The sequence below is a fragment of the Melopsittacus undulatus genome, chromosome 14 (assembly GCF_012275295.1).
Source record: "Melopsittacus undulatus isolate bMelUnd1 chromosome 14, bMelUnd1.mat.Z, whole genome shotgun sequence".
NCBI classification, from domain to species: Eukaryota; Metazoa; Chordata; class Aves; order Psittaciformes; family Psittaculidae; genus Melopsittacus; species Melopsittacus undulatus.
This window is the reverse complement of record NC_047540.1, coordinates 6,437,865-6,460,950: the sequence shown is the minus strand read 5'-3', so window position 1 is coordinate 6,460,950 and position 23,086 is coordinate 6,437,865. Positions and strand designations below refer to the sequence as shown.

The 23,086-nt window shown below is 47.6% G+C and overlaps 4 protein-coding genes across 12 annotated transcripts; 2 read left to right on the top strand and 2 right to left on the bottom strand.

Annotated features, from left to right (window-relative positions):
* Positions 1 to 542: 542 nt before the first annotated feature.
* SYF2 (SYF2 pre-mRNA splicing factor) lies at positions 543 to 2,661 on the top strand. The gene is made up of 7 exons (XM_005142452.3): positions 543 to 654; positions 744 to 857; positions 1,051 to 1,176; positions 1,425 to 1,542; positions 1,655 to 1,745; positions 2,077 to 2,175; positions 2,257 to 2,661. Exons 1-7 carry the CDS (start codon positions 595 to 597, stop codon positions 2,420 to 2,422), a joined length of 774 nt encoding a protein of 257 aa, XP_005142509.1. The 5' UTR covers positions 543 to 594; the 3' UTR covers positions 2,423 to 2,661.
* A 390-nt stretch (positions 2,662 to 3,051) lies between these two features.
* Positions 3,052 to 7,894, bottom strand: RSRP1 (arginine and serine rich protein 1). 2 transcript variants are annotated; one of them, XM_005142420.3, is made up of 6 exons: positions 7,706 to 7,892; positions 7,543 to 7,598; positions 5,753 to 6,376; positions 5,507 to 5,661; positions 4,014 to 4,097; positions 3,052 to 3,568 (listed from the first exon to the last, which is right to left on the bottom strand). In XM_005142420.3, the coding sequence occupies exons 1-6, from the start codon at positions 7,792 to 7,794 to the stop codon at positions 3,383 to 3,385; spliced, it is 1,194 nt and encodes a 397-aa protein (XP_005142477.2). In that variant the 5' UTR covers positions 7,795 to 7,892; the 3' UTR covers positions 3,052 to 3,382. The 2 variants fall into 2 exon arrangements, with proteins under 2 accessions (XP_005142477.2, XP_030899006.1); XM_031043146.2 differs by lacking the exons at positions 3,052 to 3,568; positions 4,014 to 4,097 and adding an exon at positions 4,266 to 4,721 and having other exon boundaries at positions 7,706 to 7,894.
* A 50-nt stretch (positions 7,895 to 7,944) lies between these two features.
* TMEM50A (transmembrane protein 50A) lies at positions 7,945 to 10,950 on the top strand. The gene is made up of 7 exons (XM_034069369.1): positions 7,945 to 8,017; positions 8,244 to 8,355; positions 8,746 to 8,858; positions 9,252 to 9,319; positions 9,499 to 9,591; positions 10,173 to 10,233; positions 10,500 to 10,950. The coding sequence occupies exons 1-7, from the start codon at positions 7,956 to 7,958 to the stop codon at positions 10,543 to 10,545; spliced, it is 555 nt and encodes a 184-aa protein (XP_033925260.1). The 5' UTR covers positions 7,945 to 7,955; the 3' UTR covers positions 10,546 to 10,950.
* Positions 10,951 to 10,974: 24 nt separating this feature from the next.
* Positions 10,975 to 22,378, bottom strand: LOC101875930 (RH-like protein). 8 transcript variants are annotated; one of them, XM_034069366.1, is made up of 12 exons: positions 21,846 to 22,378; positions 21,445 to 21,609; positions 21,133 to 21,222; positions 18,550 to 18,735; positions 18,283 to 18,433; positions 17,784 to 17,925; positions 15,509 to 15,666; positions 15,120 to 15,257; positions 14,750 to 14,880; positions 13,790 to 13,869; positions 12,655 to 12,728; positions 11,448 to 12,323 (listed from the first exon to the last, which is right to left on the bottom strand). In XM_034069366.1, exons 4-12 carry the CDS (start codon positions 18,711 to 18,713, stop codon positions 12,297 to 12,299), a joined length of 1,065 nt encoding a protein of 354 aa, XP_033925257.1. In that variant the 5' UTR covers positions 18,714 to 18,735; positions 21,133 to 21,222; positions 21,445 to 21,609; positions 21,846 to 22,378; the 3' UTR covers positions 11,448 to 12,296. The 8 variants fall into 8 exon arrangements, 7 of the variants coding, with proteins under 7 accessions (XP_033925257.1, XP_033925258.1, XP_033925256.1 ...); XM_034069367.1 differs by having other exon boundaries at positions 22,264 to 22,377; XR_004550283.1 differs by lacking the exons at positions 21,133 to 21,222; positions 21,445 to 21,609; positions 21,846 to 22,378 and adding exons at positions 10,975 to 11,300; positions 19,651 to 19,957 and having other exon boundaries at positions 12,049 to 12,323; positions 18,550 to 18,733.
* Between the last annotated feature and the right edge of the window lie 708 nt (positions 22,379 to 23,086).

Genomic DNA, 23,086 nt, shown 5'->3' with positions numbered 1-23,086 from the left:
GTTACCGACCCTGCGGGGTCTGGATGGTTTCTACGAGGGGAAAGAGGAGTTCCGGAGCCCTACAAACACAACTGTGTTACACGCACACGCACATGGATGCACCTGCACCTGCAAACCGGCGCTGCTGATAAACCCTGAGAATAAATCCGTAGCTGGGTCTATATTTATCTGTCCATAGCACAGGGTCTCTCCGATGCTTCGAGGCTCGGGAGGCTCCACCTGCACCACTGCCGCTCCCGCACTTTGCCTATAGCGGCCGCATCCCCCAGCGGTTCCTCGGGACAAGAGGAGGACAATGCTCGTTCCCAGCGTTTACTGAGCCACGGCTCGGTCCAGGCCCGCTCCAGGCCCGCTCCAGGCCCGCTCCAGGCCAGCTCCAGGCCCGCTGGGGGCCGCCTGCCCCGGCTCCAGCGCCTGCAATCCCGGGAAATGGGCGCTCGCTCCCGGCCGGCTCCGGACGCAGCCATCGGGCTCCAGACCTGCCCCAGGGGAGGCGGTGACTCCTCCGGACCGCTGGGGGGCGCCTGAGGCGGCGGCGGCGGCTCCCCGACAGGACGCGCCTGAAGGCGGAAGCGGAAGTGCTGTTCGTGGGCCATGGCGGCGGCGGCGGTGTCGGAGCTGGGCAGCCTCGGGGCTCCGGATCCCGATGGAGGGGTGAGGGGGGTGAGGGGGGTGAGGCGGCGGCTGGGGGGGACGGGACTCGCGGCCCCTTCACCGCCGCGGGCTGAGCGCGGCTGTTTCAGGGCTCCTCGGAGTCGGAGGACGAGGCGCGGCCTAGCGCGGCGGCGGCGGCGGCAGCGGCGGAGCTGAAGCGGCAGGAGCGGCTGCGCAGGTTCCGTGAGCTGCACTTGAAGCGGGTACGCGGTGGGTGCAGCGGGGCCGGGAGCAGTGCGGGAGGGGCAGTGCCGCCGGTTCGCGGCTCCGGTGGCACCGGTGCCCGGCCAGCGCACACGGCAGAGGGCCCCAAGCGCGGCCTGTGCCCGGCCGGGCTCCTGCGGGCCGGGGGTTCCATCCGGTAGCACCGGGGGTAATGAAGCGCTTTGTGCCTAGAACGAGGCTCGCAAGCTGAACCACCAGGAAGTGGTGGAAGAAGATAAAAGACTTAAATTGCCACCAAACTGGGAGGCCAAGAAAGCTCGTCTGGAGTGGGAGCTGAAGGTGGAGGAGAAGAAGAGGGTAAGCACACGAGTACAGCTTCTGCAGCCCTGCCGAACCCTGGGCCATGCACTGGCAGTGGGGCAGAGCCCCATTCGTGGTGGTGCTACTTCCCTGGGGGCTTACACAGGCAATAAAATCCACCTCCTATTTAGACTCTTGGGTATCTAAATTACTGTCCTGCCCTGGCTGCTGGCTGGACCCATCTTGGTAACTAAGCTTGATGTTTGTTTGTTGTTACAACTGAAGCATTCTTTGTTCTCTGGTAGGAATGTGCAGCAAGAGGAGAGGACTATGAGCGAGTTAAACTGCTGGAGATCAGTGCTGAGGATGCAGAGAGGTGGGAAAGGAAAAAGAAGAAGAAAAATCCAGATCTGGGATTTTCAGGTAATGGTTTAACTGCATAACTGTGTTTGTACCCATCACCTTTGTTATGTGTTTTAGTGGCAAATGGATCCATCAGATAAAAACCTTCACCTCCACCCATTTCCTTCCCCAGATTATGCGGCTGCTCAGCTGCGCCAGTACCAGAGGCTGACCCGGCAGATCAAACCTGACCTGGAGGAGTACGAGAAGCTGAAGGAGCAGTAGTGAGTTTTGATCTGTCATCTGATGCTGTCTGTGGTGTTTCAGAATTACTAGCTAACACCAAAGATGTTTAGAAGTAATCCTTTCAGCACATGCCGTGCTGAACATCTCATACACTGTGATGTTAACTAATCTTAACAGTATCTTAAAACTCATCCCATAATTGGCAGACCCTGTGTGAAGAGTAGGAGCTAAGGTTCACTCATTACTAAGTTTGCAGAAGTGACAAGTTGTATCACTGGCACTGAGGGTGGGTTTGGCACCAACACCAGAACCATGAGCAGTAAACTGGAGGGATGCATAAATTGCTGTCCATCTCTTCCTGTTGTCCAGCGGGGAAGCGCTTTATCCCACCTCTGACAGTCTTCTCCATGGAACTCATGTGCCAACTAAGGAAGGGGTCGACAGAATGGTCGCAGATCTTGAAAAGCAGTGAGTAAATAGAGCAGTGCCACTGAGAGACCCTGTGCGGTCACACCCCCAGGTTCACCATGGGTGCCATTTGCCTTTCAGGATTGAGAAGCGTGAGAAGTACAGCAGGCGCCGGCCCTACAATGATGATGCTGACATAGACTACATTAATGAGAGAAATGCCAAGTTCAACAAGAAGGCAGAGAGGTTCTATGGGAAGTACACAGCCGAGATCAAACAGAACCTGGAGAGAGGAACAGCTGTCTGAGTCCTCAGCAAAGCACCTGCCCCTGCTCAAGTTTGGCTTAATAGAGATTTTGTGGGTGATTTTAAGTTTTATAAAAAAATACATTGAAGACCTTAGTAATTTGAAAGATAAATGATATATTTAATGTGTTAAGTCATTTCCAGACCTTCAGCTGTACATAGCTTTTACTTGCAGAAGGAACAAGCTTGTGCAATCACATTACAATAAACTGGTAAGAATTAAATAAATTCTGAGCAGTATCTAAAGTTCCTGATGACATGTTTAGCAGGAAAGTAAAAGCATGTTTGGGCAACACAAACTTTGGTAAAAGCATGTTTGGGGATTGTTTTGTGATGAGTGTGCAGCTCCACTGTACCACACAGCTGACCATCACCAAGACGGGAGGGACGGGGCACCCTTTGTACATGTGCCAGCCTTGCCTGGCAAATCAGTTTCTCACTGGAGTCAAACTTGCTTTATTTAAGCAGTGATTTACTTTCACAAAAGCCAAGCCAGTGTGAAGGTCCAGAAATCACCTGCTCCTGCAGGCTGTGGTAACAGCAGGGTAACAACAGCTCAACCTGGACATAACACACCACAGCGTGCAGCCAGCTCCCCACCCAACACAACTCTAATACTCGACACACCAAGCCAGTGCAAAATTTAAGTTTATTCACTTGACAAGCTACACAATATAAATCAAGACTTCAAAATAACAGCTACTGAACAGTTGTTTAGAAAAAGTTACCCACCTGTAAGCTCTAGTCCATTAAAGCAATACAAAACACGTACAACTATATACAAGAGTCCCATCTGTGGCTGGCGGATCACTGTGCTCTAGATCTGAAAGAGAAACCTAAGATTCCACAATTAAGATCTCAAAATGAACACTCAGTATTAACAAGTCTTCACCCTGATCAGACCGTTTCAGCCCTCGCTGTCCAAGTGTGCACAATGCTGCAGTCAGATGCAGACAAAAAGTCAGCGTGCCCGGAACAAGGAGCTTTTGGGTGAGAAGTTGAGAAATGTTTTCTTCTCCTCTTTCCTGACAGGAACCCACTGCCCATAGGGACTTCCCTTCCTGTCATCTTCTCTTGCTGGGGAGATTGCTGGCTCTTTCACCACTTGGCTCACTGGCTTCTGTAGGACTGGTTTTGCCATTGTATTCTGGAAAATAAAAACCACAAGGTTCCTTTAAAAATGCTGCCCAAAGAAGGAATGCACCAAGACCTGTCAGCTTCCACTGGTCACAGACCTGGTGCCTTCCAAGTATCACCTCTGGACACCTGACACAAGACTTGGGGAAAGCTGCTTTTTCCTTTCTTTGCTTTACTAAAACATGTAGCTTAAATTAAGCTCTGGTGGAAAATACTTCCAGCATACACTTTAAAGCCTATAGCAGATAACATTTGACATTAGGTAAACATCCATTTTGAACACACTGCTATAGTGATTACAGGGCTCTGCTGTTGAAGGACTGATCCAGCTCCAGGGAACTCATTACTCAATCATCAAGTTCTTTACCATTAAGTTTTAATTTGGCAACCAATGCTGGGACAAGCCTAGGAGAGTGAGGAACTACCAGGATTCCACCCTGGGAGGCCACACTTACATTAGGACTGAAGGAAATGCTCTTCTGTATAGCTGCTCTCTCTATTCCACTCTTGGTCATGTTTCCTGCTGGTCTTGTGGGTTGCTAGAGAAAGCACACACAGCTTAGGTGGAAGAACACATTATTCAATGCAAGTTAAAGCACTTACTAGAGAGCATGAACTTTCTGTTGGGAGTTGCTTCAGCTATTACATCAAGAGTAGCTGTAAGCTACTAAATAACCAAACAGATCAATGTCAAACTCTCTTTGAAAGCACTCAGTGTTTTCCCCCCCAAAGTCCATGTCCCAATTCTCTCATGTGATATCCATGCCCCCATTACAGATTTTACAAGGATTCCACCAACTGGAAGCATGGACTGCCCCACAGTGCAGTGGGAGAGCAAGTGGCTCTAAGTTCTGCATATCACAGAATCATAGAATAGTTAGGGTTGGAGAGGACCTTAAGATCACCCAGTTCCAACCCCCCTCACACTAAAGCATGCCACACAAGGCTTTGTCCAGCCTGGCCTTGAACACTGCCAGGGATGGAGCATTCACAACCTCCCTGGGCAACCCATTCCAGTGCCTCAGCACTGACAGTAAAGAATTTCTTCCTTATATCCAACCTAAACCTCCCCTGTTTAAGTTTTAAATCCATCCTGCAGAGCTTTGAATAACAATAAACTTATCTGCCAGTGATGCAGGCCTCTTCTTCTGTACTCTCAATATCTGGAATATATTGCATATATTATGAACGGGATGCCTGTACCATTTCTCTAAACCCCTCAGTACATTCACTGCAGCATCTGCTCAATGGGAACAGTCAGTGCAGTTCTGCATTTATGACTAACAAGGTCACACTGTAATGACAGAGCCAAACTAACATCCAGTTTAAGCTGCTCAAGTTTCTCCCTCCCTTAAATTCACAGCAGCTAAAGCCCACAAGTCCCTTTATTACCAACAGATTTTCTTCATCATGTCTGGAACCATAGTCATGATTTCTATAAGACAGAAATAAAGTATGTAAAATGCATTTGTGTGCTTTGGTACGTAATTTCTGGGAAACAGTTTGTTGCACATGAAAAACTTTTAACAGTTAAAAAGGGCAGAAAGATGTAACTCGAAAAAAAAGAACATCCCCACACTATTCACTCGGTTTTGTAAGGAGACTCTTGTTCTAGGCCAGAAACACAGAAACTAGCCTAATGAATATCCTATTAGAAGAACAACCCAAAGGAAAAAACTACATTCACCTTTCCTTCCCAACCTGCCACTCCTGGAAGCCTGCAGGTATTCAGTGGATCAACCACCTCACAAGAGTCCACAGTACTTTTGGCTCACAGCAATGTGGTTTCCGCTCTAGGGTTTTTACCCCTCTGGGAAATCTGACGTTTTCGTTCAACAGTTTCAATTCATAATCACAAACTCCAGAGTTAAAACCGATGAGACATCCATGCAGAGCCAAGTTAAGAAGGGTTTACCTTTTCCCTGAGAATACTCCAGTGCATACTTACCTCAGCTGACTCCCCAGGATCTTCCTGCTTTTGTTGGATGCTTTTTCTCTCTTTGGGAGGAGTGAGCATCTTCAAGCTTGCTGGCAAGATGATGTTATCTGTTCCCAGAGCTTTTGCAGCATTTGCTTTTGCAATTTCCAGGAGTTCCTTCTTGTCTACAAAAAAGCAACTCAGATGTAAATTTGCCTGGTTAAAATAAACTGTATGCTTTGAGGTTCTTACACAATAAATCCTCAAAAAAAGTACCTTTTGCACTCAAGTGGAGAGGTGACCTACTGCAAGATCTTGTTCGTGACCTGCTCCTCCAGCTCCTGTAGATCTCAGGATATATTGTTCTCCCAAATCCGTAATATTTTCGGCATCTAGAACGTGATCTGCTTCTCGAGTATGACCTTCTGTAATAGGACCTTCCACGGGACCAGGACCTGCTGCGGGACCGGTACCTTGGTGGAGAGCGGCGGTATCTGCGGTAGGATCTGACGTGGTACCTGCTGCGGTACCGCGCGTAGCCACGGGATCTCGACCGGCTTCTGGAATATGAGCGGGAGGATCTTCTGTACCTTCGGGAACTGGTCCTTCTACCCCGTGACCTCGATCTGGACCGGCTCCAGCTCCTGGAGGAAGCTGAAGAGGAACTACTTGAACTGGACCGTGAACTGCAAGACGATCTGCTGGACGACCTTGTGGATGACCTGTCACAACTCCTCCTGGATCTCACTGACGACTCTCTCTTCTTCGGTGAGCTGAGGGTTAAGTCATCCATGAAGCCTGTCATGTCCTCAGTCTTCCTCACCACCGTTTCCTGCACACAGCTGCTTTCAGAAGCAGGTTCTGGTTTTACTGTTGTTGTGGAACAACCAGTCTCTGTTCCTGTCAAGGGTGGGGAGGAAGCTCATAGTTTACACACATTAAGGTATTTAAACAACAACCACCACCACCATTATGGCACACAGGCAGAAAATTCCAAGGCTAATTAAACACCAGCAGTTTTCATCCAGTTTATCGGCATGTTTTGCCCATGACAGTTTGAAGTCTCATCATTTCCTTTTCTGTAGTCAGTCTTTCATATGAAATGAAAAAAAAGCTTCAGTTTATCCCATGAGTAGCTCTGTGTGGAATTCTGAAGTCTGTTTGTGTGGGTTTTAACACCTTCATTTGCTAAGTTAGCACAAGTCTTTCATGAAAAGGATACAAGTTAATACCCTTTCTTCCCCTCTCCCAACAGAGCTTCCAAGGTACTGTATCTTCAATCTATCCTAAATGCAGCCTATTGCATCTACAATGAAAAACAATCACTTGCCTTGCAGGTCAGTACCAATGGAACAGCTTTATTCTATCCGCACCTGCAAGGCACAAAGCAGCCACACCGAGACCATGACCGCACATTACAAACCTACACAAAGCTCCGCACGCCCCAGAAGTGAACTGCTATTGAAACCATTCTGCTTCACTAGTGAGCAATCCAGGCAATGCCACAGTGGATGTGCCTCTGGTTTTGGGTGTAACACTTGTTGAGCTTACGCATTAATAATTAAGATGGCTGTCCCTCTAGCGGCAGCCATTTCATAGCTACAGAGATTGCTGCACTCCACCTGAGCTGTCTTACACCAGGACTGTATCCCTGACTCACGTCACCATTCACAGCTTAAAGCAGCTTGCTTTATCTCAACGTTTCTATTCAGTGCTCGCTGCAAGGCAAAGCTACCGAATAAACCCTAACTCCTTATTGAAACCTGCACTGTCGGCTGTGTACGGGCGGGCAGGAAGCATTCCCCCTCGCCACTCCTGAAGCTGAAGCTTCCCTTCTGAGCCAAGACCAAGGTCACAAGCACTACAAAGGGCACAGCTGGAAGGAAACACCTCTCAGACAAGGCACCGTACACCAGCGCTCCCCACAGCACCCCCCCGCGTTACCCGGCCGCTCACGGGTACCCCCCCCGCGTTACCCGGCCGCTCACGGGTACCCCCCCCGCGTTACCCGGCCGCTCACGGGTACCCCCCCCCCCCCCGTTACCCGGCCGCTCACGGGTACTCACCGCTGGGAGCCGCCGGGCTCTGCCGGTTCTGGTTCCCGGGGGCCTCCAGAGCGCTCCTGTGAAGAAAAGGAACTAAGTAACCCCCATGGACCCCGACCGCGCCGGGGGGACACACGCGGCAGCAGACACCCCCCCCGCCCGAACGGTGCCGCCGCTGCCTCACCGGCTCCAGCCACCCGGGCTCCCACCACACGGGTCCTGTTCGAGCGGCGATGCCCGAGGAGACAGCCCCGCTCCGCGAGTCACCCCCATGGCGGCACGGACGGGACGGGAGACACAACCGCTCCGAGCTCAGCGCCTCAGGCGTTCCAGAACGTTCCAGCCCCGCACTTACGTAACGGGCGGACCCCTCCCGGACCCACTGCGGCTGCGCGGCACCGCCCCGCCCGTGACACCGCCTGCGCGGCCCGCACATGCGCAGTGCTGGCTGGCGGCGGACTCGGGAAGCGCCGCCCACGGCCCGGACCGTGCGTAGGTGAGCGGACCGGAACCGGGACCGGAACCGGAAGCAGGAGCCCCATCCCTGGGCTCCGCTCTGTGCCCCCGCCGGAGCCGTGCACCGGGACCTCCTCGGGCGGGGCTCCGGTGTCCCGGCGCTGCCAGCGGCCCCCTCGGAGCGGGCCCCGGTGCCGGCTCTCCGCGGTTCGGAGCCGTCCCTCACAGCCCCGGAGCCGAAGGAAACGTCCCTTTTCCTTCCGCAGCCCTTTGGAGCGCTGGAAGATGTCGGGGTTTCTGGAGAGCCTGAGGTGCTCGGAGTGCGTTGACTGGGGAGAGAAGCGGAACACGATCGCGTCGGTCGCTGCCGGAGTGCTGGTGCGTGCGGCTGCGCTCGGGATGCGCTCGGGCCGTTCGGAGCAGTCAGCTGGGGGTGAGCTAGGAACTGTTATCCCTGTGGAGGTAAACGGAGGAACAGGGATATGTTCTCCTCCTGTGTAGCGTTAATGACAAAACCTGCTCTGGGTGTTTGCATCCGTGTCGGAAGTTTCGCAGCTTCTACCCGTTTAGTGGTTCCTGGAGCAGGTAAATCTCTGGCTTTGCATTTAACCTTGTTCCTCAGTCGATGGCAAAACCGGTTGTGCTGTCGGCAGACCCGGGGTCTGAAGGCAGGATTTTCTGTGCTAATGTCACTCTTTGTAGAGCTGCCTCGTTGAAGTGCTTGTGTCCACGTCTGAAGTTATTGTGCTCTTTCTTCTTTTGAAACAGTTTTTCACAGGTTGGTGGATAATCATAGATGCAGCTGTAAAGTACCCTGAAGTGGAAGACTTCAACCATTCGTACCATGCTTGTGGGGTCATAGCCACTCTGGCATTCCTAATGTAAGTACAATTTCTTGAAAAGAGCTAAACATTCCAACTTGCTTTGTGCAGTTCATTAGGGAACAGATGGGCTTTAAATGGAGAGGGAACTAAGAATAAAACATCAAGTTACTGTGACTCTTACCTGTCTTGCATTTATTGATACTTAGAATATGGAACCATTTAAAAAGTTAAATGTTGTACAAGTCCAAGGTTTTGAAGAAATGCTTTTTACTGTTTCTAGCTAAAGAAAACTATTAAGCTTTAGCCTTATACTCTTAAAAACATACATAATACATGATTTTATCCCTTTATTATAGGTTTTTGAGAGGTTGCCTATTCCTCCTATTGCTTTGTAAAGGTACTTTTATTTTAGCCATGTTTACCCAGTTTGATCCTGTTTTGCTTGTGCAGGATCAACGCGGTATCTAATGGCCAAGTGCGGGGTGACAGTTACAGTGAAGGCTGCCTGGGACAAACAGGTACAGAGCTGTGGGCTGTTGTGTAGTGACAGGTCTGGGAAGCCACTGAGTCTTGGAAGAGCCACGAGGGCTGTGCCATGAGGGCTGTTCCTTGTGTGGCTCTAAAACCAAAGCACCCTGAAAGTCAGGAGTGTCTGGACTCAGACACAGACACAAAACATGCCCCTGTGGTTTTCAAGGTGCTCGGATCTGGCTGTTCATTGGTTTCATGATGGCTTTTGGATCTCTGATTGCTTCCATGTGGATCCTTTTTGGAGGCTACGTTGTTAAAGGTAAGATACAGTGTGCAATGTGACCTGATCTGGTTTTGAAAGTTTGAAGGTATTTTAAATGACTGATGAATTTTAGAACAGTGCATTGGCCTTTGTTTTTCAAAAGGAAGTTAGGTCACTTGAGTCCATGCAGCAGCCCTGCCTGTGCCTGAAGCTGCAGTGAATTCCACTCTAGTGAGGTGCTTTGGTTTAATGCACACTCTCATCAGCTCTGGCCTTACTCAGTTCCCAGGGGCTTTTCAAGGAAAGCCAAGTGCCCACAGTGAACAGCAGCACTAACGTGCACTCCCCTTTTGTGGATTGTTGCTATAGGTGAACATACTGACACACACATGCATTCCAAACAGGATGTGCGACCCAGTGTGATAATGGCAGTCTGCATCAGCACTGCATGAGAGACACATTTGGTTAGAGAACAGATGTTTCTTCTCTTTGGAAAGCTAAATGACTGGGGGGAGGAGATGACACAAAAAGCCATTGAATTAACTTTCCCGTGGGGTGAGCGTGATTGTTGTCTTGTGAGAACAGAGATGGGAGAGGATTTTCTGGAGACATACATGGAGATTTCTTTCTTTTGATAGAAAAACCAGTAGTGTACCCAGGAATAGCTGTGTTCTTCCAGAATGCATTCATCTTTTTTGGGTAAGACAATCTCTTTTTTGTTTGTTTCATCTAATTTGTTTTTAATGATGAAAACTGAAACTTGCTGTAATCTGGTTCCTCAAGTCCCGTTTCATAACCATACATGTGAATAAATTGCATATCAAGGCAGCAGATATCTGGGATCTGTCTGCATAGGTTTCATTGCAGGGCCAGGAAATGGATTTACAAATACCACAGTTTGCTTCCTGATAGGTGTTTGATTTGCTCCATGATGTACTCGTGTCCCTTTATTCTGTTTTAAACAGAGGACTGGTCTTCAAATTTGGTCGCACGGAAGACTTGTGGCAATGAACACACCTGTGGAAGTGCATTGGGCATGCTGGGTTTTTAACTCCACACTCCCAATATTTTGTAAAGCCATTTTGTAAACGGTGACCGACCTTCAATTGTGTCTGAAGATAAACCAAGGCAAACTCAAATCATAGCACTAAAAATCCTGGTTCTGTGCTGTTGCATTTTTTACTCTTGTATGCTGATCACGATGTGTAATAGTTTCGACACATGTAGAATTGCTGCATGTCACAACTGAAGTCACTTTTGTGCTACCATGTTTGCTACAGGTAGTGTACTGGAAAATGGATGTATTTAACCAGCTGTTTCTATGACATTAGTTACAATCTGAGACTTACTAAAAATACTTTAAAACAACTTTTTAACATCTATTTATTAAATATTTCCTATATCTGGACAATATAACCATTTTTTTCCATTTCAAAATTTACTGCTGTGTGCCTTTTCTTGCGTAATACAGAACTATGCTGCATTGGAATTCCCCCCCCACACACACTATGGCAGTAATGGGGAAGTCTGGTGAGTAACAACTCACTGTTGCTGTGGATGTTGCTGTAGAGGCACAAGTACAAGTTGTGCAGTGGCTCTAGATGGAAGCAGCTCATCCACAGGCCTTGCTGTCAGCTGTTTTGCAACCACTGTGAAAAAAGGAAGAGCTCTGTCTTTGGCAGGGAGGACAGTCACTGCTAGATAGAATGCTGATCCTGCGTCTGCCCCTTTCTATGCATTCACCGGGGTTGCTGCTCAAGAAATCACTGATGAAAGAGATGGGGCGGGGAAAAAGAGGGTGATTAAATTACTATTCCTTAGCAGCATTCCTGCTAGAAAACAGCTGTTGGTTTGGCTGCTGGCAAGTGAAGGACACCAGTTGAGCCTGGATGTTAACTGTGACAAACAAACCATCAAATTGTCATTTTCTTTTATTAGATAAGCAATTTTTAATAAGTTTTTCTGTGTCAGGTATTTTGGAACAAAGAAGACACACCAGGGATCACAATCCATTTAAACACAAGGGTTCACTTGCCCCATCAGGCCTGAGCTTGACACAGGGTAAACCAGCCCAACATACACCACCCCTGGGATTGCTACCACCCAGGCCCAAGCACTGTCCCCATGGCCTCCCCTGCTGCCTGCACTCAGGGCAGCCCTCTGGGCACTGTCCCCACATGGACAGGCTGTGCTGAGTTTTACTGCCAATCTGAGTAAATCCCACTGCTGACACGGGCACCAGCCACAAGCAGAACAGTTTCACTCCTTGTCAGCTGAGCTTCCAAATAGATAGCTTGAGCCAGGGGATTATAGATTTTTCTTTAAGCTGTCAGATAACTCAAGAGTTCAGTCTGGCAGGATGCAGAGTTCTGGCCCTGATCCAGCTCCCTCATCAAATCCCTGCTTAACAAGGCCTTCAACAGAATTAATTTAGCTTAAAAACAAGTACTTGAATGCTTCGCTAGAGAAGAATGAGTATGGACACTTGGAAAAATTGTACTTTAAAATACTTACTTTGGCTTTGGGAGCTAAAAATAGTGTAAGGTTTCCAAGCATTTTGATTGATAAGCCATTACAGCAATGAATGCAGCCACCTTTTCTGTACCAAAAAATACTTAAGTCCAACAAAGCAGTTAATGCATCTGTAAATTCACACTCTTGTCTTTCGAGAATAACTAGTACAGTTATTAGTAGGTTTTTTGGATGTCCATTAGGATGGCTTTCATGAGCCTCGGTCAAATCACTCATCTGGGTTCCTCTATTCAAAATCCAACAGCCAAATGGGGAAACTGTGAAAACAAACATTCTTGTATCAGAACATTCTATGCACCAACTCATCATACCAAACAGGCAGTGGAAAACCTTATTAGAAGGTTATTTTCATCCATATATTTTATCTGTAATTCAGATACAACATCACCTTCAGCATTCGAAGGTGCCCAAGGGCTGTGTTGGAGCATCAGGCTGAGCACCACCCTGCACCCAGGAAGGCTGAGGGGCTTCAAAAATGTACTGTGAAATGGAATTATCTTTTTCATTTTAATTTAATTCAGATACCCAGAGCTCTTCACCAAGGTGCTCTATGTTCTCCCACACAGTTCATGAGACATTGAAACTTACCTCCCAATAAAACTGGTCTTCAAAGTACTTGGATACAGGGATGCTCTTAAACAGTCTGAGGTTTAAGATTAAACCTATTTGTAAAAACACATGTATTCGTTATGAATATATGCATCAGGGAAAGGGGATGACTGTGTGTAACTGGAGGTTTCTTAGTAACCCACATGCAAATGTAACGTAGATCAAATACAAATAACACTTACGCAGAGCCCCTCTGCTCAAGCTGACCTTAAATACAAAGAAGCTTGCCAGGTTCAAAACTTGTGTTATTAAACATTAATTACTCAAGGTAAAACCCCATTAAACAGCTTGCCAGACTAAAAATCCATCCAGAATTAGTCTTGCATGAAAAATGCCTGTGTATTTAAAGCAGGGGGGCTCACAGCACTGCTAGCTTGGGATTTCAGACACAAACATTTGGACTTCTAAACAATTGGTTAAACCTGCATTTTAAATTCTTCTAGCTGAATGTGTTTTAGAAATCTGCTTGATGAGTTCAACATCTTCATTACACTTGTGGTAGCAGAAAGGTTTGAGATGAATTAAAACACACAAGATGATTGCAGAGTGTGTTTCACAGCAGTTTTCATCTGTCGTTTTGCCTTTATTCAAGATAGAATCAACAGCTACAGAAAAACAGCAGCTGCCAGGATGTCACACGGGGAACACATGAGCCCTGGTGACCCCAAACCACTCATGAGAGCAGCCCTGTGCTCAGCTGGTGCCCGCCAGCTACAGACACTGGGGAACCTGGCAGATTCCTACCCACTGGCCTAAAAAAGTGGCAAGCACTATATAGCATTTGTGTCACAGATACCCAAATGTAAAAATAGTTCCATTCTCACACATCTCCTGTCTGAAATGTGGCAGCAGCTGTTAAGCATCTGTTAAAATAAGCTTTGCCAATGAAGGAATGGTGCTAGTAGGTTATTTGTGCTGAATACATCTTAAATACAGGGCTTTGAAGAGTCCCTGGCTCTTCTCCAAATAATTTACCCATAGAAACACACTTCAGAGCCCCAGCTCGGCCTCTCTCTGCAGTGTTGCACTGACATGACAGCAGGTACCATAAGCTGATGTACCCCTTACCCCGAGGACATGAAGAAGGTACCAAAACACCTTTTTCAATACTGACCTGCAATAAGACCTGTTATCAAAGCGACACTGATGGTCAGGCAGAAGGCACCAACTTGAATCATGACCAAATAACCCATACTGAAAAGCAAAACAAGTGTTTCACCTTTTGAAGTCGATTGATGCATCATTAAGACTGAATTAATCTGCATCTCCACAGCATTTTACACCAAAACCTCCCATAACAATTCTTTTGTTCCAGAATCTCTCTGCAGCTGCAGAGAGGTGTTTTAAGAAACCCTATCAGAAGCCTAACACAGATTTCAGGGAACATGTTTTGCCCTTAGAAACCATTGTTGTGGTAAAATGTCATAAAGTCTGTTTTTTTCAAGAACACGTAAGGCCCTTATGCTGCACTGTGGTTCCTTTCTGCATACACTGAGAAAATAGGGGAACTTCTTGTAGGACATGCCATGGGGCTGATCTGCAGAAATGAAACACCAGTGCTAGATCAGAACAGTTGCAGAGCATATCCTGAACTGAGCCTCCAGCTTTTGCAGCAGATCTCCCCAGGTGTATTTTCCAGCTCAGTGTCCACACTGGCTTTAGTCCAAATTGGCATTCTTGCCCCCGACTCAGAGTTCAAGCCTTGTCCACAGAGAAGTGCTGATTTCTGCCCCCATGTTAGCATACAAAGCTCCCCAAAACATGTTACAAAAACCAGACTGACTTGGAAGGACACACATCCCCAGGCTTCCCCTCCTGTATCTGCCATATTGAACGTCAGCTAAGAAGGGAGACAGAAAACAGGACCAAAAGCTAGCATGAAAGCTTTGATCCAAAGTCTGCTCACATTCAAAGTCTTTTTTACTGCTGTTTTTAGACTTTGGAGATTATCTGAAGTTACCTGATATAAAACAATTGATCTGTGATGACCTTCTGTATGTATGAGAACTCTTCTCAGGGCACACTACAATAATGATTAGCTAAGTTTATTACTTAATAGCAAGAATTTATGTACCTTGGTAAATTATTCCAGTTTTTTATTATTAAGAGAATGACCTGGGCGAGAGCTCCAAGCACAGCAGGCATGCCGAAAGTGAAATGAACTCCAGAGGTATCGTGAAGCTTGAGAGGAGGATTCAGGCATCCCTGGGAACAAGAAAAGATTTAACTGATACACAAGAACACAAGTTGATAATAGTGTATTGTCTATTGCAGACCTAGGAAATGAATTTTGGTCTTGCAAGTTGCACTCCTGCACTGCTCAAAAGACCTCAGGTGTCCCAGCTTTAATCTTTTTGAAAGAGAGGTTTCCCTTGAGGTATCTTGCATTGGACAAGAAGTTTATATGGCATATACAAAAAACAAGTTCAGGGTTTAAGTACTACCTGTGAACAGTAAGATCCTAATATGGCTATCCCGCTGGCAAGCAGACCCAAAACCATTGCAATCCAAGGGTACTGGATACTGTGTGCTGCATGACCAACAGCGACCCCACCAGCTAGAACTGCACTGTGGATATGAGTCTGTAAAAGCAAAGAACAAAAACATGGAGTGAGAGTTCAGTCCTCACGTACAGCAGCCTCTGTATACTGTGAATTATGATCTGAGGACGTAATTTCTAAGTTGCAACTTCAGTCTTCTGCTTGGGAGGCAAATGACTGTCAGGCTGAAAACCTGGACTTGTTTTTACCAAGTAACTATTATACATTTAGTGTATTACTGAGAGTCACAGAAAAATCCCTTTTCCACACAGTGATTTTCTCCCATTTCTTACCATTCTGAATTTCCCATCCTTCGTGGTCAGAACAGACAAGGCAAAGGCAGTGACAGCACTCACTGCAAGGCCAAAGTAGGTGTTGTAGATGACTCTCCACTTCCTGTCAGATAGTATAGAATTGAAGCTTGGCCAGAACACCCAGAGAAAGAGAGTGCCTTGGAGACAAAGACAAGCAAATATCATTACCTGCTCTAAAACACAGTGAATGAAGCACTCACTGTCTCTGAAGGGCTCCAGCCCACATTCTGCTTCCTCTGTAACTCACACAATTTAAACAAAGGATAACAGCTTATAATGCAGAAAGCCCTAAGAGCTACCTGCTGTACCAGCACCTTCCAAGAAACACACCACTCTAATGTCAGACAGGCCAAAGCACAGCTCTGCTGGCATCTAGCTGGTCCTTCACTGGCCTGAAGGTAGGACACTCTTCTCAAGAACCCCTTTAACATCAGCTTTGCCCTATCTATCATCCCCTTAAATGCAGGTTCAGACACAAGCAGGAACAATTCCACTGTTGATTTCCAAATGATCAGCATCCTGCCTATTATGCACAGGCACCAGGGACTTGCTCCTTCAAAGTTTCTGCCTCTTTTCATGGAAGCGTGGGATAACTGTTCAAAACCAGCTGCAAGGGAGAATGAAAGCCATGAAGCAAAGCAGTTCACAAGGTATGAATCACTATAAAGAAACCCAAAGTGCACTTTGGAATGTCTTTTACCTTGGCTGCCAGTACAACTGGCAGGCTTTGAAGAGAAAGAGATGATGAACTGGATTGTAAGACCAGAATCCTCTCTATCTTTACTAGAAGGATTAGAGACCAATAGCTTGATCAGAGGTGATCACACTTCACTAGCCCTGCCATTCACAGCTTCACTTTCTTGTTCCCTGTGAAAGGGTTATCTACCAAATAGCTACTGCCTGGTATGTGGGTCCGAAAGAGCAGTTCACTTTCCCCCATAAGATCAGTGCACAGTGTCACACTTTCATGACCACATAGGCTTCACTAACAACAGGAATGAAAACAGGTTCTTCCTTCTCTGACCCGGGCCCTGACTGTCAGCATTTAACAATCTGGGCTTCTATAGAACAAGTCCACTGGTTGGCAGGATACATCTGTTCCGATGTGCAGATACCCGTAGGTCAAATTCCAACCAGCAGAGGGAAGTAGGTGGCCTCACACTAACTCAAATTGGACCACACAGGGCAACCTGAGCCTCTGCCCGCCGACCTCCGAACAGCTCCAAGTGCACAGGCAAAGTATCTGAACAGCTTGGGAATAAAACAGTCACAGAGTGAGTCCAGCTGCGGGTGAAGACCTCAGCAGCCTTCACACGGTCCTCAGAAGCAGGATGCAAAAAGGAACTGTGAGGAATTTGCCTGCTCAGCTACTCCTGTCTGCCCATGTTACCTCAGGAATTATTTGAGACATGGCATTACAATTACTCCAAAGCAAGCACTTGATTGTAGCAAGCTGCACTGAAATTATCACAAAGGTTTACCATTGTCTTGATAACTTATATTAAAATACTGATCTCCTCAAATTCTCCAGCAAAGCAAGAACTCCAGGGACTCAAACCAGCAGCATTTACATTTCTCTTTAACTGGGCAAAGCCTAACTTAGAATTAGACTCTATGGGCCTTTGCAGAAAGATCTTTGTTCAACTGGTGGCAGTTACTAAATTGCATCTTTATTTAAAGGAATGGAACTCCCATACATTCAGCCTGTCATCACCCCGATCCTTTCTCATGTGCCTGTCTGTATCGTATTCCCCACCCTTCATCAGGCTTTTATCTTTTCATTTACACTACTAGGCAGGGACTACTTTTTTATATCTCTGTACAGCACCTTGCAAAACAAAACTGAGCCTTGGTCCCGGCTGGCAACCGTAAGCATTACTGAAATACAAGTAATGATATCAGTTTTGGTGCACGGGTCCCTAGCAATATGCCTAAACAAGCCCAAAGGAGCAAACTTAGCTGGGAGAGGGAACGGATAAGCAGGCATAGCCTTTATGCTCAGCCTGACCAAAACAAATGAAGCCACAGCCCTTGCAGGAGTGGTTGCGTGCCTGGTAGGAAACATTGTGAGACTCACCAAGGCACTGTCAGAAACCACAGAGCACAGCAGCAGCAGTTTTCTATGCTTTGCTGCATTCAGCTGTGCATTTTGGATACAAAAGCCTCAGTGTGCTGTGGCCACCCCCCCAGAGCCTTCCTTATGGTCCCACCGCTATCTCTTGTTCCTAGTGAGACATTAAAGCAAATGCCTTACCCAACATGGACAATAAATCGGACTTTGGGGTTCTTGCATTCTTATCAGTCCTTGGTGATGGCTCAGAGAAACATGCGGAGACGGCCAGACCAAAGTAGGCTCCAAACAGGTGAACGTGCATCATGCTGATACTGTCTGTAACCTGTATCAAGAGAAGAATCATTGAATGATTTGGGTCGGAAAGGACCTTAAGACCATATAGTTCCAAACCCTCTGCAATGGGCAGGGACACCTCACACTAGGCCATGAATCTGAAGTTTATTTCAGGCCACAGGAAGACTTTGATGCAATTCCTGATAGAGTTGCTCAGGTAACCTCCCTATAAGCACTTTATTTTCACAGTGCCTCAGTTTATGCACAAGCTATTTATGTGAGATTAACTTACCTGAACCCAATGCAGCTCATAAACACACAATTCCACTTAACAAACCACCAAAAGGCAACATACTAAAATCCCAGTGAAATTTTCCCTCATGTGCCTGAAATCGCATTACAGTACCAGCAGGAATGTGTTGCTCATCCATCTGCTCATACGGAAAACTATTAGCTCCAGAACTGTCATCAGAATTAATTGCACAGGGTTAGCCTTCCCAAGAACAGCTCCAGTGGAGATGACCACAGCAGTCATGCTCACAGTAGCCTCTATTAGCCTGCAATAAGAGGAAGGACAAAAGAATTCTGTAACAGGACCACAGCAGGACCAATACAGAAAGAATGACAGTCAAATGTGCTTAAAATTATTCCAGTTCTAACACAAGCTCATTACCTTGCCATATGACATTTACTTCGCCTTTGAAGAAGTAAAACTAATAAATCTATCAGCACGGAGCACTGGACACCAAGTACAATGAGCAGGAGGTTGAATCCAGTGGTGCTAAACCCATATCTTTTCAGAGACATCAGGAAAAAGCCAAATCCAAAAATCATCATGAGGTTGACATCTTGGAAAGCTGCATGACAGAAAGGACCAAACCAGCAGAGAAGTTACTAATTCAGACTGAATTGCTGGTTAAAAATAAATCACAGTTAACTAAGAAGCCTTCAGATAAAAATTCAGGTGTCATTATTATTCAATAAGGAATTCTAGAACTTTCCTTCCAATCCATAAGTAATCAGAAACACAATTCCCTTGAGCCTGAGTTTATTCTTTATGAAGTGATCAGAACAGATAATAGAGAGGGGACTGAGGGATCAAAAAGCACAACTGGACATGCAAACAGCCATATTCTCATATCCTTGTACTGGCCTGTCCCTTCTGCAAAATATCAAACTGCTAGGAAGTAGATCTGTATTTTTTGAGCTATAAAACAGGGAGGGTAACACAAGAATGTCACAAGGATTAGTTAGCTCTTATTTGCAAAACACTGTAAATACATTGCACACTATGGCCATAGCATAATGCTAATACATTCCTTTGATCAATGCGCAAAATGAATCCCCAGAATATATTTAAATCCTTAATTCCACTGTATTAAGTTCATTTCTTTACATCAAGCACTCAAATAGAGACCAGTGCCATCCTGAATTCTTACTTTGTAGCCCAACAACCCTTTCACACACCAAGACCACTTAACACAGAGCAGTGCAAGCCCTAATGGATGGGTTGCATTCGTAGGGGTCAAGATGACCACAAACAGGCAGCAGAAAACACACCAACAATGCCATTTAGCATCACTTAGGTCTTTGTTCAGGGTCATTGCTTTGATATAATAAATACACAGCATACAGGGCAAGGTAGGGCACTCAAAGGCCAGTAAACCATTTTACCTCTAATAAACACACAATGCCACTGGATCCCATCTCTACTGCACTAAAAAATAAAAGCAGGCATTAACCCTTCCTTTCACAACAACGCTGCTCATCTTACCTGGGTAAGACATAATGAATTTATCATCATATGGAAACACAAAGTAAAAGAGGACGATGAAAACAGCTTCCAGAGAAAGGATTAGCCACGGCACGCTGTTTCGGAAGTTGCGGTAACTGGAAGGCATTGTGCACCAGACTACATGAAGCACAAAGACAGCAATAATTTTGCCTATAAAAGTGTTCCGGTAACCTCAGACCAATAGAAATGGAAGTTTTGGGGGGGCAGGAATAAAAACTCAAGAGAGATAAGAAGGCCAAGAGGCAAGAGCAACAAACATTTCCTTATCTGTGGCACAACAGGAGCCCAGACTTACAACTGACATGGACTGAACTCAAGAAGTACTTGTGAACACAGACATCTCAAGCTGTCAGTGCTGCAGTGCTCCCGGACACCATCATGCAGCACTTCAGGTGCTGTGGAGCCTCACAAATCAACTAAACAGCAAGCAAAGAAGAACATGGACTTATAAGAGTAGAATGTTGGGGTTTATGCAAAATTGTTTACTACATTGCTTGTATCCAGCTGCCAGGAGGGCTCTAAAGGCCCTCGGTAAGACCCAGGCTAGGAAGTCACCGTTCAGAACCAAACTGAGAACAAACCACAGATCCGCACCTTCCTGGTTCTTTAATTCAAACCCAGCCTTCATCCAGAAGTGTATCAACTTCTGCATTGTGGCTATAAGGTACCTGCTGCTTTATAGGTTATGAGCCTTTTGGTAAGGCATAGCTTTTGTTTGTTATTTTAAACCAGGAGCCACTAGAGCAAGCAGGGCTGTATGGTGGAAGTTAACTATGTCCAGTATATCTCTATGCACAGCCATCATGATTTGTTAGATAAGATCATTTGGCTGTTGAGGACAATTTATGAAGCCATAATAGAATCATAGAACAGTTAGGGTTGGAAAGCACACTAAGATTATCCAGTTCCAACTCTGTCCCTGCAGGGACACCTCACACTAAACCAGGTCACCCAAGGCTCTGTCCAACCTGGCCTTGAACACTGCCAGGGATGGAGCATTTACAACCTCCCTGGGCAACCCATTCCAGTGCCTCAGCACCCTTACAGTAACAAACTTCTTCCTTATCTCCAATATAAACTTCCCCTGGTTAAGTTTTAACCCCTTGTCCTGTCACTACAGTCCCTAATGAAGAGTCCATCCCCAGCATCCTTGTAGCCCCCTTCAGTCACTGAAAGCTGCTCTGAGGTCTCCACTCAGCTTCTCTTCTCCAGGCTGAACAGCCCCAACTTTCTCAGCCTGTTTTCTTACGGGAGCTGCTCCAGTCCCTGAGCATCCTCATGGCCTCCTCTGGACTTGTTCCAACAGTTCCATGTCCTTTTTATATATTTTATTTATATTTTCATATATTTTATATATATTTACATATTTTAATAGGAACATTACTATTCTGAGTATTCACTGTGCTTTTGGTAAACTGAAGCCTCTTTGTTTAGGAGATTACAGTACCGTAGATGATAGCTCAGACTTTCTGCTTGAGGCCATTTCAACCGGAGTGCTTGCGTGCTGGGCTTTGAGACAGTAACAGCGCACACAGACGGGCAGACAGCCACCTGCTGATGACAGAAACACGTTATCAGACAGAAACACAGAAGAATTCCAGTCTCTTTTAGAGCATTCCTCCTGCAAACCCAGGCTGGACAGCACTCAGCCTTCAGCCACGTGTGAAAGGTTTGCATTTGTGGCAATAACTTGCACCTCCCTCACATGCAATATCAAATTGCTTTACCGGGTTTTATTTAGGCCTAATGAAACCCAACAAAAATCATCCTTACCCCCTTCTCAGGAGCTCCTAAACAACGTTCCCAGGAGTTTGCCGGACATGCCAAGTGCTGCCCTGGTGTCACAAAAGTCCTGATCATCATTCTTTTAATGGGATCATGGGGGCAATGGAGACAGAACCAGAGCACCCGGTGAGCTTTCTCCAGACACGAGAGCAGCTGAAACAGCAGTTTAGGAATTGATTGAGCTGGTGCAATGTCTTTGTGTGGTTTATAAATGCAATGGACCCCATCAGCCTTCACTGGTCTCCCGCAAGACTCATTCCCTTCACTCACACCAGGACAGGAATGACCCAAACTCCTGCTATCATTTTGCCACAGTCAAATGAACACAATAAGCTCTTAGGGCACTTGTTACCAAATCCCCTGACAGTGTTAACCCTCGGGGGACATACAGAAAATACATCTCCCAGTAAACGTCACGCTGTAAAAGCCTCCAGCTTCAATTCTCCCCCATGATCGGTGACATCAGACCGGGTGAAGCACAAAGCAACTGTCACATCAGAGCAGCGCTACCCACAGGCCGTCCCCCATGGGCTGAGCTCAGCCGCAGCCGTCCGTGCAGCCTGTTTAATGCCCTATCGGGGCCCACACCCGGCGCACAGCACCCAGCTCCGCAGGACCCTGGTTCGGAGACGCCCGTTGGGTGCAGGGCACCCAGCCCAGCTCCGGGCGGCAACGAGAGGCCCGGGGTGCACCGGGCCCCCTCCTCCAGGCAGCCTCAGGGCGGGCAGGGGCCGCGTTTGCGGCCTCCGTCGGGATCGGGGGCAGCCATTGGCTTCCTCACGGTCTCCACAGCCCAAAGGGGCACACAGGGCTCGGGGCGGGGGCTCCGCCGAGCGGCCCCGGGGAAGGAAGCCCCAGAGCCGGGATCCCGGCCTGGAGCCGGCGGCTGAGGCGCTGACAGGAGGCGGCGGCCGTGACTCGGCAGCCCACGGCGGCCGGAGCCTCCCACCCCGCCCCTCACCTCCCATTGGCTGAACACCTGCCCCGCCCAAAAGGCCTCCCTTAGGGACTAGCTTCCCATTGGCAGAAGGCTGACTCCCCTCGTGACCTCTGATTGGCTCATCTCCAGCCACCATCCGCCTTTGGGCCGATCAGAGAGAGGCCAAGTCGCCCCGCCCCTCTCCGCTTCTTGCCTCGCGATTGGGCCGGTCTCTTGTCACTCTGCCGTACGCGTCCTTCATTGGCTGGAGCTGTCCGTCAGTCACTCCGAGGGGTGTTTTCCCCGCGGGGAGCCGGCAGCACGGGGCCGCGCCGGGCCGCCCCCGGTTACCTTTGCACTTGAGACCTTGCTTTCCCAGCAGCCCATTTGCCAGCGGGGTTGTCAATCAAGTGCGAGGGCCGGCAGCGCGGCGTACGGTGACAGAGGGGCTCGAACCCTCCTTCTTCCGCTTCCGACTGGATGGCTGAGCTGTCTTTTCATCCCTGGTTCTGTCTCCTATTGGGCGGCTTTGCTGTCGATCACAACACGGGGCGGGAGGCAGGCAGAAGGACAGTGGGCGGGAGGAGGACAAAACCCCCTCCGGCATTGGCTCACGAGCCATCAATTCACGGGTCCTTCTCTTCCACGGGCTTCCGCCGCCGTCAATCAGGGCTGTGGGCGGGGCCTCCCGATAGCGCGGGGCGGGACCTA